Source organism: Dendrobates tinctorius, unplaced genomic scaffold (assembly GCF_039654945.1).
Source record: "Dendrobates tinctorius isolate UK_male_01 unplaced genomic scaffold, ASM3965494v1 ptg000223l, whole genome shotgun sequence".
Classification (NCBI taxonomy): domain Eukaryota; kingdom Metazoa; phylum Chordata; class Amphibia; order Anura; family Dendrobatidae; genus Dendrobates; species Dendrobates tinctorius.
Genome location: NW_027361890.1, coordinates 17945296 through 17962644, shown reverse-complemented (window position 1 = coordinate 17962644; position 17349 = coordinate 17945296). Strand labels below are relative to the sequence as shown.

Sequence of the window (17349 nt, the reverse complement as noted above, 5' to 3'; positions counted from 1 at the left end):
ACATTCTGATGATCTTCTAATTCATTGAGAAGCACTTGTACTTCACATTTCCACAGCTAATGCTTGGCATTTTTGCTTAGCAATATTGACTGTCTTTTAAATAAAGGGACAAGAGGCAGCTGGCACAACAAAAAATATATATAATGTATAAGGGTGCTTCTAATACTGTACAAGAAACAATTGTGGAATCAAGGAGAAAAAAATTGCACAGAAGGAATAACGCACAGCAAATCTAAAAATATGAAATTTTATTGAAACAAGTGCCACTGACAAGCATTAAAAACAATTCAAAAGTACTAGAATGTACAACCAAACTGGGTATGAATAAAATAATTAAAGAATAAACCCCAAAAAACAGGCAAATAATAAACAACTTTGAGGCTATATGCAATAATCACATGAATAGATGTCAATAAAGTGAAATATATTGCAAGGACACAGTCTGAAGTGTATGAAAATAATTCTAAGGCAATACGCTAATAAGACTGTGACACATTATAGAAACCTGTCAACAACTCAAAGTATTCCTAAAGTAAATAAGCTGGATATAAATAGAAAAAAGTGTGATGCAAAATAAGTCCTGTAAGCATAGGAAACTTACTCTTTATTTTTGCCTTTAACTTGTTTTAACGACTTTTTAGTGCAAAATGTTACAAAATTTCTAATATTTGTGCATAAAATCACTCCAGGGAGAAAATGGAGTACATTTGTGCCCAAAGGTTACAACTTTTAAGTGAAGAGTAATTAGTGAGCCGGTCGAAAAAAATCGGGAAATCACAAATGTAGACCACAATGGTGAATATAGCGGAAAAAAAACTGAGCGCAAAGAATAAGTTTAAAAGGCGCAAATGAAAAGAATTGGGTATGATTCAAAAACTGTCAAAAAACACCATAACCTAGCTAAGAAAAATGCAGTAATGAATCTGCCTCTATATTCTCTATTATTTACTAACTAATTAAAGACGTGAAAATTGTTGGTACGAGGCATTGCTTCTGCCACACTGGGTGAAGGATAAGTAAGTGCACAATAATGGGAAGATGGAAGGGGGAGCCCAAACACAAGGTAATAAGGGAGTGGAGACCCCTAGGCAGATCTAAAATCACCCTATCTGCCCTAAACGTCACTATATAGGTTCTGCACCTATCGCCGAGCAGGAACCTAATCCCTGCCTGACCCTAGCGATAGGCCCTAGATAGGGAAGGGACACTGAGGCACTACTCAGTCCCCACTAAAACTAAAGACACAGAGAGAAGACAGATGGGGAAAACACTTAGCTTGAGAAAACAACCGAGATGTCACACCAGCAATCCTCCAAGGGTCCTTGGGGAAAGACACTAACCAACTGCTAGAACTTCCAAGAAGACTGAGGCAAATATGAGCTAACACCCGCACCATGCTGCAGCAATTGAATGTATTTAAACCTTTAGCACAGGTGTGTGATTAGCAGTAGAAGGTGGAGGTAACTGTTGGGTCCTAGAGGGAGAATATCACTCCATAACAGACAGGGCTGTGGAGTCGGTAAGCCACAGTTGCGACTCCGACTCCTGGATTTTATCAGGCTCCGGCTCCGACTCCGACTCCTTCATAAATGGCCAATTCATAACAACAAATTTACTGTTGTAAAATATTAAACATCGTGCTTATTCAGTTTCTCACCATCATATAAGTAATCAGACCACTTAGAGCAAAAACTACATTTATTAGAATACAATTAGAATATAGCAAATAACTTTTATAAACTTTTCTAAACTGTAAGTAAATATGCAATAAACACTTTTATGCAGTTAATAAGAAGAAATCTATAAATTTGTCCTCAGAAAAAGTATTGCCTCTGTCAGATCCTCCTTCATGGATGCCCTCAAATCTGATCTAATTATTTTGAGAGCAGAGAACAACCTCTCTACACTAACTTGTGTTGGTGGCAAAGCAGTAACCACTCGGCCAACATCTCTGACAATGTCAGGATACAGAGGAATCGCTTGTTGCACTGTTATTTTTGATGAACGGTCAAATTTCTCAATTTCTTTTAGTGCACATGAAAAATTCTGCTGAAATGTACTGACTGTGTTCCTTGATGGGGATGACTCTTCTTCTATGCGGGAACGCTTTGCACGGTCCTTGTGATCCAAATATTTTTCGAAATTAAATTCTTCATCAGTTGATGATGAGGGTGAAGATGTGGCAGGACGACCAAATTCTTCTTGTTCCTCCTGACTGTTCTGCAACCCTTTCATCCTTACTGCTATTTCAAACAGAGCTTCTTTTCCTTTACTTAGCTGTTGATCATCTAGAAGAATTCGATGCATTGGGTCTACATAAACAGCTGCCAAAAGAATGTTATTTTGTAATAGTAGCTCCTCTCTCCGTTTCATTGATGTAGCAATGCCACTTGCAATTAACCCTCCTCTTTGGGACAGGCGAAACATCAGGTTATTCCACTCCTTTAAGAAAATACCTGGAGTTAAGTCCTCTGCTTGTAATTTTTTAGTCACTGTAAATGGGTGCTCTAGCAATTTTTCCAGCTCAGTCACCTGATTCCACTGACTTTCATTTAGCGTCAGTTGAGGGTTAGCCATGTCTACAAGAAAGGTTTTCAGTTCAACCAAGCGCTGAATCATTAAGTAAGTACTGCCCCATCGTGTGGCTTGATCAATAATTGCCCCTTTTCCAGCACGTCTCTTCAAAATTGAGTCAACTTTAGGGGTTCTGGCAACAGTAGCCAATTTTCTCACCTTGCCAATCAGTGCAGCAGCATGTCCTTCTTGCAGACTGTCTCTTATAGCCAGCTGTAGCGTATGCACAACACAGCGCATGTGATGAATGAAAGAACATATTGACACAGTTTCAACAAGATCATCTAAACTATCATGTTGCTGTTCATCTGAAGCAACTTCAGTTTGCTCCTCAGTTATAATACTGTGTTCCTCTATTTCAAACATTTCTGTGTCTGTGGACCCAGAATGTTCTTCTAGCTGCTGGTCACCATCATTACTCTCATTCATTAGCTTAATAGTACTTATCATATTTGAAGCATTGTCAGTTACGACAGAAAGAACTTGCTCTTTTTTAAGTTCATAGTCTTGCAGAACCTTTTCCACCAAGACCTGGAGAAACTCACTGGTGTGATGAGCTTTGGTGTCTTTTACTGCCAATGTCTTGGTAACTATTTCATTTTTGTCACAAACAAATCGGACATTGATGGCAAAATAGTTCACTCTGTGACGTGTGCAGGCATCCATTCTAAGAAACAGAAAGCGTTCCTTGAGAGTTTTTTTAAGTTCTTCCTTTTGTTTAAAAGCTTCTTCGATTACTAATTTTCTAATACTCTCTCTCTCCAGAGAAACACCAAGCTTGCGGGCCATTTCCCCATTCAGACACATAAAAGCTGGTCGTGAAAATAATGAAATAGGCACACTATCCTTTACAACAAGCTCTATGATCTGTTTTTTAAATGCATCTACTGTCATTGTCACAGTAACTTTGTCACTGACAAAATATCTTGCAACTGATGGCTGCAAAGTTCTCTGCTCCTTTGCTTGGCTGGAAGAGCTGGGCACTGGTTCATTGGTTTGGATGCAGTCTTTCTCATCCACTGCTTTCAGTACTTCTGGATGAAAGCGCTGTAAATGTCTCTTTACATTAGAAGCTCTGGTAGGAGCATTTTTATCTTTGCCTGAATATGCACTCATCTTGGCTTCACAGCATTTGTTTTCGTCTGGATCATTTGTCATACACTGACAGACATAATGTTTTCTATCTTGAGTGATGGTGAAATGTTCAAATACAGCTGATGTAATGTGATGCTTCTTTGACATTCTCAGGTTTTTAATTCTGCATTCACAATCCCAATGACAATGGTTTTTCCTAAAAACAATTGTACAAAATTATTGCCAGGTCGTACAACTGATATAGTGGTCAATAATACTGTTATTATTCCTCATGTACTCACAGTTAACTGATGCAAAGTTTGTTGAAAGGATAATACTTCTTAGTGTCAGGATCTGAAGTGATCTGACAGTTTTAAAAGCACAAAGTGAACTTTTTTTACTTTGGTTAAGTTCATAGGTGTTTTGACTGTCCCCGGTGGTGGTTAGTGGTATTGCACCTTAGGTTAGGTTGCACTTAATTATGGTTCAGGTGTGGGGCTCTATAAATGGGTCTCAGGGTGTTCACTCACTGCTGGTGATATTCCTTGCTGAGTTGTTGGAGAGCCTGGTGGAAGGATGGAGCTGGATAGGAGTCCTGCGCAGTCAGCCAGAGAGAACGAGTGCCAGCTAATGGTGTCTGCAGGAAGGACTGGCATGGCCTGGTGGAGTCGCAGTTTATGGTGTCGGCGGGAAGTGCGGGCATGGCTTAGAGGAGTGGCGACTTGGAAGAGAGTTGCACTCAGCATATTCGACTTGGTTGCTGAGAACTGGACTCGAGCATGCTTGGATTCTTGGCAGAGGCTGGACTCATCTTGGGACTCTGTGTACTGGACTGCTGCAAGTGGTGATGGACTCTGCTCCCAGGCTGCACGATGGTGATGGATCCGGTTATGGTGATGGATCAGGGTGGAGGAGAAGATGCACACAGGTGGTGGGCTCTGTTGCTAGGAGCGTACGCAACAGAGCAAAGGTAAGTGGTGTTTCCCCTGTATTGTCTCTTTCCTCATGTGTGTTATTAGTGCAGTGGTGGGATTAGTCTCCGCACCAACCCATTCCCTAGTGAGGGTTTAGGGTCAGGGCGAGCAAGGGGTTAAGGTTCGCGTGCGGCGACAGGTGCGGAGCCTGTATAGGGAATGCTAGGAGTGCAGGGACACTGGCTCAGGGGAGCTTAGGAGGTCTCCATGTCCCCATTCCCTATCGCAGGGCCCACCATTGTTAAAGTTTCCCAGGTTCCCCCCCTTATTATTTAAATTCGCCGTACTGGAGGCGGTGTTTCCAGAAATGTATATGTTAACGTGTAATTCCTAAATTCGCCAGGTGGTGGCGGCGTATCCACCTGCACGTTCTATTATTTAAATTCGCCCCACTGGAGGCGGTGTATCCAGGGTCACGTGTGTTATGGGTTCGCCTTGCGGCATCATCTGCGACCAGACACACGTGACCATGACACTTAGGCTGTGTTCACACACAGCGTTTTTTAGCGGTTTTTACCGCGGTTTTCACTATAAAACCGCTAAAAATAAGGTGCACAGTCATTTCTATGCATTTTGCACTTTTTGTGCACATTGATGCGTTTACCGCGAAAAAACCGCATCGCAGTAAAAACCGCAGCATGCACATTAAATTTGCGTTTTTTTCCGCGGTTTAGGCTTCTCCCATGCTTTTAGAAACCGCTGCGGTAAAAAACGCATCAAAAGCGTATTAAAACCGCGCAAAAAACGCACAAAAACCGCCACGGAAAAATAGGTGCGGTTTCTGGGAAGGGATTCAGGTTTTTGTGCAGAAATTTTCTGCAACGTGTGCACGTACCCTAACAGTCTTCCTCTTCTGAGTAGCAGGCAGCTGTGAGATGCTTGGAAGACGCACACCTAGTATGATCTAGTCTAGAGGAGGAGCTTTACTACTAAGAATTTGCAACACATTTTCACTTTCAGTTTCATACATTGTAAGTAGGGGGGTTGGGGCAGCATGAGGTTAACCAAGTATAAGATTAGATAAGGGCAGTGGAGAACAGTGACACACAAGAAGTAAGAAATGTCTCTATCTCCAGCAGAACTGCTTATCACTGTTGTTCATAGTTTGATAGAACATATATATTTAAGTAACATTTATAAAATTCATATGAAAGTTCAATTATGAAATATTAATACATTTTTTTTAAAGCTGGAGTCGGTACATTTCTACCGACTCCGACTCCAACCAAAACTAACTCCGACTCCACGACTCCGACTTCGACTCCACAGCCCTGATAACAGAGATGCAAAAATAAATAAGGTGCTTGAGCTAAACGCATAGACCTTCTACAGCCGGATCCAGGATGACTGTCTGTCACACCTGACAGACCCGTGACAGCTTCTTTTTCTAAAAATATTAAACATAACACAACATTGTTGTAAAATTTGGCTTAAATGCCCACTCTGACCAAAATAAGTACAAGCTATTGAAGTGATTTCCCCACCCTAGCTTCAAAACAAGCAGTGATGTTTACCATATATGCTTATCAACTAAACTTAAGATGATATGTTGTCATTTTCCTATATACAGTTGAAACTAGAAGTTTACATACACTATATAAAAAAGACACACATGCATGTTTTTCTCAATATCTGACATGAAATCATAATAAACCTTTCCCGTTTTAAGTCAATTAGAATTACCATTAATATTATTTGTCAAATGCAGAATGAGAGAGAGAATGTTTAAGGCATTTTTATTACTTACAGCAAAGTCAAAAGTTTACATACACTAAGATTACTATGCCTTTAATCTGGACTGCTCTTGTGATGATGTTGTGTGTTTGGAATCTTATGTAGTGCCACGGTAGCACACTTATGCAGTGATGAGGCAGTGACCCACAAAGTTCATACACAAAACTCCTTTAATGCGTTGCTTCACGGCATTAAATGTCCAATTCACACACAAGTGTATATAATCTCATAGTGCATAGTATTAGTGTCCATTTCACCGCACTACATACTACACTGCATACAGTCACTAAACACGCTGGACTTCCCTTTGACTAGTAGCCGTGGGCGACTGCAATGCTGTGTCAATGTCTCTTACGCAAAGCTTTTACACAGTACACGATATCCTTTAGATTGCAGTCTCTAAACACGCCAGTCTTCCTCTGACCAGTTACCGTGGGCGACTGCACCACCGTGTTAATGTTTTACTCACAGCATAACACAGTCCATGGTATCCTCCAGATTGCACCTGAAAACCATATCCTCCTGTTTGCAGGCACTAAACATGCCAGTCCTCCTTTTGACCTGTTGCCGTGGGTGTCTGCACCGCTGTGTACCCTGTGGGTGTCACAACTTTCAGCTGCCTTGGCTGTTCGTCTCCGCTTGCTTGTCTTGCGTCACACACAGCCAGAGCCCTGCAGGGCCTTTTGCTCTGCACTCCTGACGAACAACAGACTGACACTGACATTACACCTGACACACCCAAACCCTTCACTGCAGGGCTTTTAAAAAGAAACTTGTGGCCTTCAGCCATATGGAAAACCCGGGCCTAGAATGAAACGAACTGCACGACTATCCTGCAGTCTGTTTCCCAACACAACATCCCAGAGCAGGTTTTCCCTCCATCCACGCTTCTTTTTATTACTTCTAGTCTGCACTGCAGCCACCGCTACGCCCTTGGCTGCCATGCACCCCTATGGCCTTCATATGCCTCTGTGCACAACCTCGGGAGAACACACAGTGACTCCTTCCTGTGACATCGGTCACTGCTTCACCATTGCAATCACAGCGACACCTGCGACTGCAATGCCCCCTCTTGACCTCAATACGCCTCCGTGCCAATCCTGAGGAGAACAAACAGTGACGGCTACCTGCGTCACCGGTCACTGCCTCACACTTCTGATAGGCTTTTTGGCAACATCTGAGTTAATTAGAGACACACCTGTGGATGTATTTTAATGCACACCTGAAACACACCTCCTTCTTTGTGTAGCATTGTGGGAAAGTCTCAAGAAATCAGCCAAGATATCAGGAAGAGAATTGTGGACTTGCACAAGTCTGGCTCATCCCTGGATGCAATTTCAGGATACCTGAAGGTGCCTTGTTCATCTGTACAAACACTTATATGCAAGTACAAACAAGATAGGAATGTCCAGCCATCATACTGCTCAGGAAGGAGACAGGTCCTGTGTCCCAGAGATGAACGTGCTTTGGTCCGACATGTGCATATCAACCCAAGGACAAATGCAAAAGACATTGTGAAGAAGATGGTGGAAGCTGGTAAGATTGTGTCAATATCCGCAGCAAAACGAGTACTGTATCAACATGGGTTGAAAGGCCACTCTGCCAAGAAGAAGCAGTTCCTCCAAAAGAAACATAAAGCCAGATTAATGTTTGCAAATGCACACAGGAACAAATACCTTAATTTTTGTAGACATGTCCTGTGGTCTAATGAAAGTAAAATTGATCTCTTTGGGCATAATGACCATTGTTACGTTTGGAGGAAAAAGGAAGAAGCTTGGAAGGCTAAGAACACCATCCCAACTGTGAAATACGGGGGTGGCAGCATCATGTTGTGGAGTTCTTTTGCTGCAGGAGGGACTGGTGCACTTCACAAAATAGATGGCATAATGGGAGAAGATTATGTGGCAATACTGAAGCAACATCTAAAAGACATCAGCCAGGAAGGTAAAGCGAGAGCGGAAATGGGTCTTCCAAATGGACAATGACCCGAAGCATACTGCCAAAATTATAACAAAGTCAATGTTTTGGAGTGGCCATCACAAAGCCCTGATCTCAGTCCTATTGAAAATTCATGGGAAAAGCTGAAAAATCAGGTGCGAGCAAGGGAACCTACAAACCTGGATCAGTTACACCAGTTTTGTCAGGAGGAATGGGCCCAAATTCCGATCAACTATTGTGAGAAGCTTGTGGAAGGATATCCCAAGTGTTTGACCCAAGTCATTCAGTTTAAGGGCAATGATACCAAATACTAATGAAATGTATGTAAACTTTTGACTTTGCAGTAATAAAAATGCCTTAAAACATTCTCTCTCATTAGTCTGGCATTTGGCAAATATTAATAATTATGGTAATTCTGATTGACCTAAAAGGTAAATGTTTATTCTGATTTCATGTCCGATATTGAGAAAAACATGCATAAGTGTCTTTTTATAAAGTGTATGTAAACTTCTAGTTTCTACTGTATAATAGTGTGGGTTGTATACAATAAAATTGATTATTGACAAAGTTAACTGGAACAATAAAATCATGCCTTTTTATGTATTGTAGGAGCCGCCTGAAGATGATGCCAACATAATTGAAAAAATCCTGTCCTCAAGAATAGTTCAGAAAGAGGTAAGCCTCTATTGCCGGAATGCATAAACCGCTTAAATTGTTTTAATTGGACAACCGCTTTAATAACTGTCCAAGGAATAGGTGATTACCGTATTTTTCGGATTTTAAGATGCACTTTTTTCCTCCCAAATTTTTTGGGAAAATGGGGGTGCATCTTATAATGTGGATATACCTTACCAGCCGTGGTGGAACAGGGTCCCAGGGTCGCGGCTGGAGGAGGAAAGAGTGGAGCGTTGCTGCAGGCTGGGATGAGGGGGTGTGCAGGTGTCTGGTTCTGCTTTGCGTATCCGGTGCTGCTGCGGGGGCTCTGCCGACATTTTATGAAAGGCCAGTTCCATGGTTTCCTATGCGGTGGACTCCAGGAAAATGGATGCTGGGGGCGGCGCATGCGCAGATGGAGATCTCGTCACCCAGATCTCGGAAGATAAGATGTCAGCGCAACAGCGCGCTGCACATCCAAACACCCCCTCATCCCAGCATGTGGCCTGCAGCAACGCTACACTCTTTCCTCCTCCAGCAGCGATCCTGGGACCCCGCTTCACCGCAGCCACCACCTTCGGTAAGCAATAAGACGCATGTATTATAAGAAACACCACCATTTTATTAAAAAAGTTTTTTTCCTATTTTTCACCTCAAAATTTGAGGTGCGTCTTATAATCCGGTCAGACTGCTGGGACCAACACCAATTGGCAGAACTGAATCTTTTATCCCCATTAAAATTGAGCAAATGCTCAACCTCTGCTCCATTTATTCCCTATGAGACTACCAAACATTGCACTCTGCTTTTTCCAGCTGTTCCACAGAGCATGAATGGCACATGTTCACAATCCCTCTAATGCATGCCTGAATGCTTCAGACCTACAAACTGCCAAAACTTCTGCTTTTAAAGAGGTGGTAACACTTGCTGATGAACAATTAATTAACCCCTTCACGACTTTGGGGTTTTCCGCCTTTGCGGTTTTGTTTTTCCTCCCTTTCTGCCCAGAGCTATAACATTTGTATTTTCAGTCAATATGGCCACGTGAGGGCTTGTTTTTTGGGTGACGAGTTGTGCTTTTGAATGACACCATTGGTTTTACCATATTGTGTACTGGAAAAGGGGGAAAAAATCTAAGTGCAGATAAATTGCAAAAAAAAAGTTGCAATTCCACAATCGTGTTTTTTTTTATTTTAACCTTAGTGGCAGAGACAATTTCGTACTTAACACCCCTTTACCCCCAAGGGTGGTTTGCATGTTAATGACCGGGCCAATTTTTACAATTCTGACCACTGTCCCTTTATGAGGTAATAACTCTGGAATGCTTCCATGGATCCCGGTGATTCTGACATTGTTTTCTCGTGACATATTGTACTTCATGATAGTGGTAAAATTTGCGTTTATTTCTAAAAAAAAAAAAAAAAAAAAAAACACAACGGAAATTTGGTGAAAATTTCGCTGTTCTCCAAATTTGAATTTTTATGCCCTTACAACAGAGAAATATGTCACACAAAATAGTTAATAAATATCATTTCCCACATGTCTACTTTACATCAGCACAATTTTGTAACCAACATTTTTTTTTTTTGTTAGGAAGTTATAAGGGTTAAAAGTTGACCAGGGATTTCTCATCTTTACAACACCATTTTATTTTTATGGACCACATCACATTTGAAGTCACTTGGAGGGGTCTATATGATAGAAAATATCAAAGTGACACTATTCTAAAAACTGCACCCCTCAAGGTGCTCAAAACCACATTCAAGAAGTTTATTAACCTTTCAGATGCTTCACAGGAATTTTTGAAATGTTTAAAAAAAAAAAAAAAAAAATGAACATTTAACTTTTTTCACAAAAAATTTACTTCAGATCCAATTTATTTTATTTTACCAAAGGTAACAGGAGAAATTGGACCCAAAAAGTTGTTGTACAATTTGTCCTGAGTGCGCTGATACCCCATATATGAAGTTAAACCACTGTTTGGGCGCACGGTAGAGCTCGGAAGGGAAGGAGCGCCGTTTCACTTTTCAGTGCAAAATTGGCTGGAATTGAGATTGGGCGCCATGTCGCGTTTTGGAGAGCCCCTGATGTACCCAGTGGAAACCCTCCACAATTGACACCATTTTGGAAAGTACACCCCCTAAGGAACTTATCTAGATGTGTGGTGAGCACTTTGGACCCCCAAGTGCTTCACAGAAGTTTATAAAGTAGAGCCGTAAAAATAAAAAATCTTATTTTTTTTCAGCACAAATGATCTTTTTGCCCCCAATTTTTAATTTTCCAAGGGCAACAGGAGAAATTGGAACTCAAAAGTTGTTGTGCAATTTGTCCTGAGTAGGCTGATACCCCATATGTGGGGGTAAACCACTGTCTGGGTGCATGACAGAGCTCGGAAGGGAAGGAGTACCGTTTCACTTTTTCAACGCAGAATTGTCTGGAACTGAAATCAGAAGCATGACGCGTTTTGAGAGCCCCTAATGTGCCTAAACAGTGGAACCCCCCCCCAATTCTAATTACAACCCTAACCCGAACACACCCCTAACCACAAACCTAACCCTAACTTGAGCCCCAACCCTATCCCTAACTTTAGCCCTAACCCTAATGGGAAAATGGAAATAAATACATTTTTTTTTTTATTTTATAGTTTTTCCCTAACTAAGGGGGTGATAAAGGGGGGTTTGATTTACTATTTATAGCGGGTTTTTAGAGCAGGTTTTTATGTTTGGCAGCTGTCACACACTAAAAGAAGCTTTTTATTGCAAAAAATAGGTTTTGCATCACCACATTTTGAGAGCTGTAATTTCTCCATATCTTGGCCCACAGAGTCATGTGAGGTCTTGTTTTTTGCGGGACGAGTTGACGTTTTTATTGGTACCATTTTTTGGGCACATGACATTTTTTGATTGCTTTTTATTCCGATTTTTGGGAGGCAGAATGAACAAAAACCAGCAATTTATAAATTTCTTTGGGGGGAGGGAAGGGCGTTTATACTGTTCCGCGTGTGGTAAAATTGATAAAGCAGTTTTACTCTTCGGGTCAGTACGATGATAGCGATACCTCATTTACCGTATATAATTTTTTTTATGTTTTGGCGTTTTTATAAAATAAAAACTATTTTATAGAAAAAATAATTTTTGCATCGCTTTATTCTGAGAGCTATAACTTTTTTTATTTTTCTGGTGATGGAGCTATATGGCGGCTTATTTTTTGCGGGACAAGATGATATTTTCAGCGGTACCACAATTATTTATATCTGTCTTTTTGATTGCGTATTATTCCACTTTTTGTTCGGCGGTGTGATGATAAAGCATTAGTTTTTTGCCTTGTGTGGGTTTTTTTTAATGTTCACTAAAGGGACAGTTTTATAGGTCGGGTCATTGCAGACGCGGTGATACTAAATATGTGTACTTTTATTGTTTAGATTTTTTTTTATTCAAATATTGATTTAATGGTATAATAATTTTTTTTTTATGTATTTTTACAATTATTTAAAAAAAATTTTTTAATTTCATTCTTACTTTTACACTTTGTCCCACTATGGGACACTCATTTTGTGCAGGCTGATTGCTTCTATAGCATGCAGATCTGAGGCACAACTACCCTTAAGATTCTGATAATTTTCAAACTTTTAATTTTTATGCCCTTAACCCCTTTCTGCCATATGACGTACTATCCCGTCCATGTGCCCTGGGACTTAATTCCCAAGGATGGGATAGTACGTCACAGCTGACACCCGGCACTGTGTGTTAGGGGCGGTCACGGACTGCCCCTGGCACACTGCGATCAAACATGATCGCAGTGTATTGGGGCATAGGAAAGAAGCGCGCAGGGAGGGGGCTCCCTCAGTGCTTCCCTGCGACCCCTGGAGCAGCGCGATGTGCTGCGTCGCTCCGAGGGTCTCCTCTGCAGATCCAATATGGCCGCGGGGGCCTTCGGGGTCCTGCAGAGAGGCGGCTTAAGCCTGCAGCAGCGCCTGTCAGATCACTGATCTGACAAAGTGCTGTCTAAACTGTCAGATCAGCAATCTGACACCTTATAGTAATGTCCCCACCTGGGACAATATAATAAAGTAAAAAGAAAAAAAATCAAGTGTAAAAATAAAAAATCCCCAAATAAATAAAAAAAAATTCCCCAATAAATTTTTTTTTGTAATTAAAAAAAAACAAACAATAAATGTACACATATTTAGTATCGCCGCATCCGTAACGACCCGCCCTATAAAACTGTCCCACTAGTCAACCCCTTTAGTAAACCCCTAAAAAAAAAACGAAGCAAAAAACAATGCTTTATCATCATACCAAATCCCAAAATAATTAATTATAATTGATTATTAGTTAATATTTGGAAGTGCCTCTTTCTAGGCTATTATTCTATGGTATTTATCATCATACCGCTGAACAAAAAGTGCAATAACGCAAAAGACTGATATAAATAACCATGATACCGCTGAAAATGTCATCTTGTCCCGCAAAAAACGAGCCGCCATACAGCGACATCAGCGGAAAAATAAAAAAGTTATAGCTCGCAGAATAAAGCAATGAAAAAATAATTGTTTTTTTTATATAAAATTGTTTTCATTGCATAAAAGCGCCAAAACATAAAAAAAAGACATAAATGAGGTATCGCTGTAATCGTACTGACCCGAAGAATAAAATCACTTTATCAATTTTGCCACACGCGGAATGGTGTAAACGCATCCCCCAAAAGAAATTCATGAAATGCTGGTTTTTGTTCATTCTGTCCCAAAAATCTGAATAAAAAGTGATCAAAAAATGTCACGTGCCCGAAAATAGCACCAGTAAAAACGTCAACTCGTCCTGCAAAAAGAAGACCTCACATGACTCAGTGGGTTAAAATATGGAAAAATTATAGCTCTCAAAATGTGGTGATGCAAAAACTTTTTTACAATAAAAAGCTTCTTTTAGCGCGTGACAGCGGCTAAACCTAAAAACCCGCCATAAATAAAAACCCCCGTTATCACCCCCTTAGTTAGGGAAAAATTATAAAATAAAAAAATGTAGGGTTAGGGCTAGGGTAAGGCTGTGTGCACATGATGCGGATTCTGCTGCGGATTTTTCCGCGCAGATTTGGCTAACTCCGCAGGTCAAATTACCTGCGTTTTACCTGTGGATTTAGTGCGGATCAGCCTGCGTTTTTTCCCTGTTTTTTGACACCTGGTAATGGAGCAGGTGTCAAACCGCTGAGGATTACGCACAAAGAAGTGACATGCTGCAGATTTAAAACCACGGAAAAATCTGCAGCATGTGCACTGCGTTTTTCATTTGCCATTGAATATAAAGATACTGTACAACGCAGCAGTTTCTGCTGCGTTGTACAGTATCTTTATATTCAATGGCAGGGCCAAATCCGCTGCGGATCCGCAATGTGTGCACAGACCCTTAGGGTTAGGGCTAGGATTAGGGCTGAAATTAGGGTTGTGTTGGGGTTAGGGTTGAAGTTAGAATTGGGGGGGTTCCACTGTTTGGGCAAATCAGGTGCTCTCCAAATGCAACATGGCGTCTGATCTCAATTCCAGCCAATTCTGCGTTCAAAAAGTCAAATGGTGCTCCTTCCCTTCCAAGCTCTGCCATGTGCCCAAACAGTGGTTTACCCCCACATATGGTGTATCAGCCTACTCAGGGCAAATTGCACAACAAATTTTGGGGTCCAATTTCTCCTGTTACCCTTGGGAAAATAAAAAATTGAGGGCAAAAAAAATATCATTTCTTTATCGCCTTATTGGGGGACACAGATTACCATGGGTGTATGCTGCTGCTGCTAGGAGGCTGACACTATGCAAAACAATAAAAATTAGCTCCTCCCCGGCAGTATACACCCACCGACAGGCACCAAGCACCTCAGTTTGTGCTTAGTGTCTGTAGGAGGCGGACCGGGATCTCCCCAGATCCGCCGTTTTAATCCAATTTTCCTTTCAGGTTTAGTTTGAACTCTTTAATTTTCTCCCTCTTTTGTCTTTTAGGTTTTTTCCATTGGGAAACAGGGTATAGTTATCACCCTGATTTCCTATATCATGCGGCTGAGCGAGCAGTGTGGTGTCACCCACATCGCAACTCTCAGTACCGCAGGCAGGACTTTTCCCTATCACCTTCTGGTGATAAGGGTTGCGGACAGGTGGCTGGTCCTTGCCGAATCCCCCTCCTCACCCCTTTCTCGGGACAGGGCTGAGAGGAAGACTGCGATCGTAGGTGTTCCAAGCCGTCTTCTGCAGGATGCGGGTACAGAGGACTCCTTCCCCTCCCAGCGGCCTGCCGTTTCCCCGTGGGCCCCTGTGGTCATCCTCTTCAGGGACGTCAGGTAAGTGCCTGTACGTTCCCTCCGGCCCCGCATAAGCTTCAGTGACGTGGGAGAAGAAGGGACCTTGTTGGTTTCAGGTCCACAGATTTGAATCTCCCGCCCTTTCTGCCTGCCACGCGCTCACACAGCCGCTTGCGTTCCTCCACTTTCCCTGCTCTAGTCAGGGAGTCTCGGGGGATCTCCTCACTCACCGCAGCGTTGCAAGCCGCAGGACCGGGTCAGATTGCCATCCTTAGCGCGGTATGTTGGGCATGGGGCTGCGGCGCTGTCAGGGTGGGAGGCACTTTCACTTTCCCCTCAGCGCGGGGAATTCCTCTGCTCTCCCTCCTCCCTTCCTGAGCGCGCTCCTTTCAGCGCGCCTTTTCTAGCCCATCACAGTTCTTCTTTCTCTTTTGGATGCCAGCCCCCCCTCTTCTGCCATGCCCTCTCCGTCGCTATTAACCAGTCACGGCGCAGCCGCTAAGCTCCACCTCCAACTTCCAGCACAAGGATTTCCTGATGCCTGAATCACTCCTTCCTGCGCTGTTTGGGGGACACTTAGGCGTTTCTTCTGCTGCTCGCACAGAATCTCGGTAGGCTCGGCTCTGAGGCAAGGATTAGCTCTCCTCGGCAGTTATTCCCTAATTTCTGCGGCCATTCAGTGCAGTTTACTTATGCCCAACCCTTCAGGGGATCTCTGCTTCAGGCCCACCGCTACCTATTACGCCTGTGCGCGCTGTAAAAAGAAGTGGGCATCGGGTCGGTCGTCCCCATTCTGCCCCCCCTGCAGTCCTTCAAATATGTCAGCATCTCAGGAACGCACAGAGTCCCGGGCGGAGGGCGCTCTTCCCTCCTCTCTCCCCCCGGAGTGGGCCGTTACAATGTCACAGTCTGTTTCTGACTTGACAAAAGTATCACAGTCGCTGGTCCAGGTCTTAGAACGATTGCCTCAGCTATCCTCAGCCACCTCTGCCCCGACCGCCTCTCGGGGTGAGTCGTCCACACCTGACCGCGACCTTCAGAGAGACAGACAGGGAAGGACTTCTAGGAAGCGGGCTCTGTCCACTTCGTCCTCGAGCTCGCAGGGCCCTTCCGCTCCCAGGCCTCCTTCTCCTTCCTCGGATGACAACCTTCAGTCAGGCGATGATTCTCAATCGGAAGCTAGTTCAGAGGGGAACAGCGTTTCTAAAACGCGGGACATGGTCGATAGTCTTATTGCAGCTATCTTCCAAACACTAAAAATTAAACAGGATGAGGCTCCACCTCAGGAATGCTCGGTTCTCCTTAAACGAGCCAGACCTCCGTCTCGAACCTTTCCCAATCACAACGATTTCGATACTACCTTATCCAAACACTGGGAGCGCCCTGAGCAACGTTTCTCAGGCCGCAAGTACTTGGACGTTCTGTACCCCTTTGACGCAGAACTGCTCTCAAAGTGGTCCAAGGCTCCAGAGGTGGATCCTCCAGTTTCCCGGATAGCCTCAAAAACGGTGCTCTCTCTGCCGGACGGGGCATCGCTCAAAGATCCTACTGACAGGCAGATTGAATCTCTGGCTAAGTCTATCTTTGAGGCATCTGGCGCCTCTCTCTGCCCTATTTTCGCATCCGCCTGGGTGGCGAAAGTCATTTCCGCTTGGGCAAAAATTCTTCGCAGAGGCATCTTAGCGTCAGCTCCTCAAGACGAATTGGCGGATCTTGCAGATCAGATTAACCATGCTGGTAAATACCTTTTGGCCGCCTCCTTGGACGCGGCCGGCTGCGTAGCAAGGGCTAACAGCAACATAGTAGCTGTACGCCGAGTCCTCTGGCTAAAGTCATGAAATGCGGACACTACTTCAAAAAAGTCGCTTACCAATCTGCCATTCCATGGCTCTAGACTCTTTGGAGCAAAGCTGGATCAGATAATTTCCGATGCCACTGGAGGTAAAAGTACTTCGCTTCCCCAATCTCGACCAAAACGTCTTTTCAACAGAAAGGGTTTTCGACCATTCAGGCCCTTTCGTCCCTTCTCTGCCACGGAGAGAGCCACTCAACAGGATCGGCCGGCCGCCACCAGGGAGCGGGATCAGAGGAAATCTTCCTACAAACCCGCTCCTCGCTGGAGATCTA

The 17349-nt window shown here is 43.1% G+C and overlaps 1 protein-coding gene across 7 annotated transcripts in view; it reads left to right on the top strand.

The window, feature by feature from the left end:
• Positions 1–17349, top strand: part of CHD6 (chromodomain helicase DNA binding protein 6) — a 275948-nt gene that overhangs the window by 71867 nt on the left and 186732 nt on the right. For all 7 annotated transcript variants that reach the window (XM_073555368.1, XM_073555372.1, XM_073555370.1 and 4 more), the window contains one exon: positions 8904–8969. In XM_073555368.1, coding sequence (XP_073411469.1) covers positions 8904–8969 — 66 coding nt within the window. The remainder of the gene's footprint in view (positions 1–8903; positions 8970–17349) is intronic.